This window comes from Alligator sinensis, unplaced genomic scaffold (genome assembly GCF_000455745.1).
Source record: "Alligator sinensis unplaced genomic scaffold, ASM45574v1 scaffold489_1, whole genome shotgun sequence".
NCBI lineage: Eukaryota > Metazoa > Chordata > Crocodylia > Alligatoridae > Alligator > Alligator sinensis.
Genome location: NW_005841901.1, coordinates 2,929,943 through 2,935,844, shown reverse-complemented (window position 1 = coordinate 2,935,844; position 5,902 = coordinate 2,929,943). Strand labels below are relative to the sequence as shown.

Sequence of the window (5,902 nt, the reverse complement as noted above, 5' to 3'; positions counted from 1 at the left end):
CCCAGCTACAATCCCTCCCTCACCGCAGGACATTGATCTGCCCCCTCCACACACCCCACCCTTTCCTCCTCCCTCCCCCCAACCACAACAGACTTACCAGCTGGACACAGCTGTATCAAGCATGGTAAAAGGTGAAACCTGCATCAGAACCTCAAAACAGGGTATCAATTTTGTCACAGGTGGGGTCCTGCAGAAATGCCATGATCTCCTCAAGGCCCCCTTCCCATGCCAAGTTGGCCCAAGGGCACCCTTAGATTCTCGTCTGCCACGTCTTTGATGACACAATGTAAGGGAGGCTGCCTTTTCCGCCCTCTTGGTCATGTCTTGCTGTAGTCTCTGCCCTGGGGACTCCCGGACCCCTCGTGGGTCCTGCTCTACAAATGGGTGCTTTCGGGGCACCCTAGCCTTAGGGGCTATGCGTGGCTCCTACCATCCCAATATCATGCCCCAAACCTCACAGATGTAATGGACGTTATTCTGTCCCTCTCTCTGGTGTTCACACCCTCTCTGGCACTCGGGCTCTCCACAGCCCTGTCTCTCTCTCTCCGTGCCCCCTTCTCTGGGGCCTTCCCAGTAGCGCTGTCCCCTTCTCCAGGGTTCACCACACTGCTACCCACTTCTCTGGGGCTTCTCAGCAACACCCCTTCTCTGGGGCTTCTCAACTGCCCCTCTCTGGGGCTGGGGGTCTGTACACCCCAAATGCTGCGCCCTCACTGGCACTGGGTCCCCACACTACTGTGGGTCCCCTATGAGGCCTCCTCCAACCCCTAATAGCCTCACCCAAACCACCGGTGATAAACAGCAACACAAAATGCAAGCCCTTCGGCTATAACATAACTATAAGCCGCCCGGCTATAATAACATTCAATACTACCAGTGACCCTTTAACTCTCAGCAATGTTGGATGCTGCTCCTGTATCAGGCTTCTCCTCTCCCCCATAGCAGAGAGCTCCTCCCTCCATGGTTGCTGGCAGGGTACTGCCTCTGGCCTCAGCCCCCAGGGTTTATAAGGGAGTCAGGACCTGCCCCTTCTGGTCAGCTGACCTCCTCTGGTTGCCCTAGCAACCCACAGCTGGGCTCCTTATTTACTGCTAGGGCTCTTACCCTGGCAGTTTTTCCCTCTTTAGGAGCAGGGCACCTAAGTGCTCTGCGACAAATTTACAGATGTTGCACATGCTGTTCGTCATAACGTGAAAAGTTGTAAATCGAGGACTGCCTGTATTCCCTTCTATTCCGCCCTGGTGAGGCCACATCTGGAGTACTGTGACCAGTTCTGTGCACCCCACTACAGTGAACAATCTACTAAGTTCAGCAGAGGGCAGCAGAAATGGTTAGAGGGCTGGGACACATGACATGAAGAGAGGCTGAGGGAACTGGGTTTATTTAGTCTGAAGTAGGGAAGACTGAGGGGGGATTTAATAGCCTTCAGCTGCTTGAAGGGTGGTGATGAAGAGGATGGAGCTAAACTATTCTTAGGGGTGGCAGATGGCAGAACAAGGAGCAATAGCCTTGAGGAAAGTTTAGGGTAGATATTGGAAATAACTTTTTTATGAGGGTAGTAAAGCACTGGAATAGACTACCCAGAGAGGTTGTGGCATCTCCAGCCCTGGAGGTTTTTTAAGACTGAGGTAGACAAAACTGGGATGATATAGTTGAGGATGGTCTTGCCTTAAATGACCTGAGGTCCCTTCCAACCCTGATTTTCTATGATTTTTGTGATAATGTAAGAATATGTAAGCTGCTAGATTACCATTCTTATGATGATTAAGTGGTGATAACTTGTAAATGATCCTTGCAGCAACCCCACAACATGTGACCTAAGGTAGGCTCCATCCTCTCTCTGCTGTCAACCTGCAGTAGTGAGACGTATCTTCTTTGGTGTCTTGGATGTGTATCAAGAGATCCACTCTTGTTGACCACCGTGCAATATGTTTTTTAAGGAGTCCATCTTTCAGAAAGTGTTATCAGAGTCGGCAATCCCTTGATTCAAGGGTAATGTCTTCCGTGGTTCATTGAGGGTTCTTGAGTTCAGTCCTTGAGCCACAGATCCATCTATAGAAATTGCAGGTCTCTCCACAAGGGAAAGTTGGCTGCAGGCTGGCATTTCTGTCTTTTCCCTTTCTCACCTAGGAAGTGTTATACTAAGTGGAGAATATGCATATGTGAGTGTACCCGCCTCTGTTCCACCAGGAGCTCGCGCGCCGCCTTCGCCCGGACCCGATGTTTTGCACACCCGGGCTTCGTTCGTAGTGCCCAGGTTTTGCCCCGCCTGGTATAAAGGGAGACCCCAGAACTCGCCTGCCACGACTTTGATGACTCTTTCAGTGGGGGGTCTTCCCTCGGGGCATCCCCCGGTGCTTGCGTGCTTCCTCGCGGGAACTCTCGGGGCTCCGTCCTCCCCTACACCCCGGCCATACGCCCCCTCAGGTCTTCCTATTCTGGCCCCCAATCCGTCCTTGCCTCGCGCTCTCTTGGTTCGGACCCGCTGGTGACTACCAGTGGTCTTCGGACCGGTCGTGCCTCTCCCCGTAAGGATGCCAGCTTACGCTCCCCTTTCTTGGGCTGCAGATGTCTGTTCTGCTCTCCCAATAGTTCTCGCCCCAGTTACCCGTGCCGTCGGCTCTATAGCGTGGAGTATCGTTGGCCCCACTCTCGGCGCCGTCGTCGCCCCTCCGGCCGTCTCGGGTGGCAGGTTCCCCGCTGGCAGCTGCCCCCTTCACGAGGCTGACCTCTCCCCTCCTTGTCCCGCTCCCGGGTGCTGCACTGCGTTGCTCCCAGCTGGTTCTGCCGTGTGACTCGCAGCCTGCTCCGCCTCTGCTCGGCGTCGTCCCGCACTCCGTAGGTGCTCCGCTGCGTTGCTCGCAGCCTACCCTGCTGCGCTGCTCGCAGCCTATTCCGCCTCTGCTTGGCGTCGCCCCGCACTCCGCAGGTGCTCCGCTGCGTGGCTCGCAGCCTGCTCTGCTGCACTGCTCGCAGCTTGCTCCACCTCTGCTCGGCGTTGCCCCGCACTCCGCAGGTGCTCCTCTGCGTGGCTCGCAGCCTGCTCTGCTGCACTGCTCGCAGCTTGCTCCACCTCTGCTCGGCCCGCACTCCGCAGGTGCTCCGCTGCGTTGCTCGCAGCCTGCTCTGCCTCCACCTGGCGTTGCCCCGTCCTCCGCAGGCGGCGGCTGATCCCCTGCTCGTTGGGGCTCCGCGCCTTGTCTCGCTCCCTTCAGCCGCCCCTCTGCCTCGGCACGGTCGCCATTTATTTCTCCCGTCCGGCGTGCCCCGCCCCCGTCGTTCAGCCGCAGCCGAATAAACGCCCGGCTGACGACCCGCGCCGGCGCTACCGGCGCCTGGGGTTTCTTCGGCTCCTCCGGCCCTGCTGGAGGTAAGCAGACCCCTTGACCGCCGCGGGGGTCTCCCAGTGCCCCCGCTCCCCTGGGACAGTGAGTTGTTAGGGGGAAAACATATTTAAAGAAAAATTTTTCAGTGTAAATTCTAAAACATTTTGGAAAGGAGTTAGATGTGTGAAATCCTTGAATATCGAAGTACTTTCATAGCATAACATAGCAACACTGAAGAACAACAAGCAAATCTTGACAAGGTACTTAAGTATATGGCAAGGTTTGGCAGTATTTTGTAAGCAGTTAATTTTCTTTATTTCAGGTTCACTGTTAAGGCTGTAATAGGTAAAAAAGAATACCCTCCAGCTGAAGGTCGAGCCAAAAAAAAAGCGGAAGATGCAGCAGCAAAAGCTGCATTGGAATCTATTGAAAAAGAAGGGAAGGTAAACTGTATATCATATTTAAATATAAAATAGAAGATGACTTTGTGAAGTAAACAGTAAAATACCATTCTTACATTGGGGTTGGGAAGGCTTTTAAATTTGTCCTCTTCTGATGCATCCCCTGAACCATGGCAGAAATCATTTATATTTCAGTAAACTGTCTCTGAGTTATGGGTATCTGTTATATGGCAAAGCCAAAACTAAAAGCCTCTGCATTCCCCTGCCTTGCAGGGAGTAAATTTTATCTCTGCAAGGACCAGTTCCCTTTACTGTCTTCTGTAGAGTGCATCTGTCTATGTGGAGCTTCTCAACTGTGTGACAGCTTTAAAGAAGTGATTTGCAGATATCAGAAACTCCCTTCATTAGTTGATTTCCAAACATATGATGAGAAACAAAGGCCTGCCATGGAAAGAGGCAGACAAGGTTCCTTGGGTGAATTTGATATCTTTTATTAGACCAACCCAAATGGTTGGAGAATAGTTATTAAGCAAGCTTTCGGGTTCAAAAACCCTTCGTCAGGCTCAGGAAGTTTCAGCAGTCGGTGTGTGCTCTTCCTGGATGGATTGAAAAGTAAACAAGCCAGGGGCTGGGCTGGGCTGGGCTGGGCTGGGGAGTCAGTTGCCGGGCAGATTATAATGTATCAAAAATCCAATGTCTATGTTTAGTCCCTGATCTCTAGTATCCAGCAGGTTGATGAAATGGAGCTCATAGGCTTGTCTCTGGGAAGTGTTGTGTAAATTTCCCCTTGAGGATCAGGACTGAGAGATGGGAGAGAGAGTGGCCCTCCTGTGAGAAATGTGCCCCCACCAGTAATTGGGTATTTCTGTCTTTGATAGATTTCCAGTGTGCATTCATTCTGGTGCTCAGTTGTTGTTTGGTCTCTCCTACATATCTTCCATCAGGGCATTTGGTGCACTGGATGAGGTATATTACATTTCTGGAGGTGCAGCTGTAAGATCCAGGGATGCTGATGGCTCTGTTGTGGGGTGTAGTAATAGTGGGGGTGGTGGAGATGTGTTGGCAGGTTTTGCATTTCTTGTCATGGCACGGTCTGGATCCTTTTGGTGTGCTCTGGGCTTGAAGAAGTTTTGCTTCTGGTGATGAGGTACTGAAGAGAACACCCGGGATCGCCACCTCACCAATCTTAAAAAGGCTTTCACCCAGCAAGGACACTCCGCCAGAGAGGTAGATTGCACGTTTGAAAGAGCCACCTGGATACCACGTGAAGAACTGCTGCAGTACAGAAGAAAAACACCCACAAATCGCACACCGCTGGTTATGACCTATCACCCATCCCTTGAACCTGTACGGAAAATCCTCAAAAAATTGCAACCCATATTAGAAAAAGACCCTATTCTTAAAAAGATCTTCCCAGAGCCACCCATCCTAGCCTTCAGACAAGCACCGAACCTCGCCAACCTCATCACCAGAAGCAAACTTCCTCAACCCCAGAACACACCAAAAGGATCCAGACCGTGCCATGACAAGAAATGCAAAACCTACCCACACATCTCCACCACCCCCACTATTACTACACCCCACAACAGAGCCATCAGCATCCCAGGATCTTACAGCTGCACCTCCAGGAATGTAGTATACCTCATCCAATGCACCAAATGCCCTGATGGAAGATATGTAGGAGAGACCAGACAACAACTGCGCACCAGAATGAATGCACACCGGAAATCCATCAAAGACAGAAACACCCAATTACCGGTGGGGGCACATTTCTCACAGGAGCGCCACTCTCTCTCCAATCTCTCAGTCCTGACCCCCAAGGGAAATTTACACAACACACCCCAGAGACGAGCCTATGAGCTCCATTTCATCAACCTGCTGGATACTAGAGATCAGGGACTAAACATAGACATTGGATTTTTGATACATTAATCTGCCTGGCAACTGACTCCCCAGCCCAGCCCAGCCCCGGGCTTGTTTACTTTTCATTCCATCCAGGAAGAGCACACACCAACTGCTGCAGCTTCCTGAGCCTGACGAAGGGTTTTTGAACCCGAAAGCTTGCTTAATAACTATTCTCCAACCATTTGGGTTGGTCTAATAAAAGATATCAAATTCACCCAAGGAACCTTGTCTGCCTATGTCCTTAGACCAACACGGCTACAACCCAAACCC

At 51.7% G+C, this 5,902-nt stretch overlaps 1 protein-coding gene across 1 annotated transcript in view; it reads left to right on the top strand.

Annotated features, from left to right (window-relative positions):
• Positions 1-5,902, top strand: part of EIF2AK2 (eukaryotic translation initiation factor 2 alpha kinase 2) — a 48,690-nt gene that overhangs the window by 8,307 nt on the left and 34,481 nt on the right. Inside the window, exon 3 of the mRNA XM_014517330.2 lies at positions 3,649-3,769. Within this exon, the coding sequence (XP_014372816.1) occupies positions 3,649-3,769 (121 nt within the window). The remainder of the gene's footprint in view (positions 1-3,648; positions 3,770-5,902) is intronic.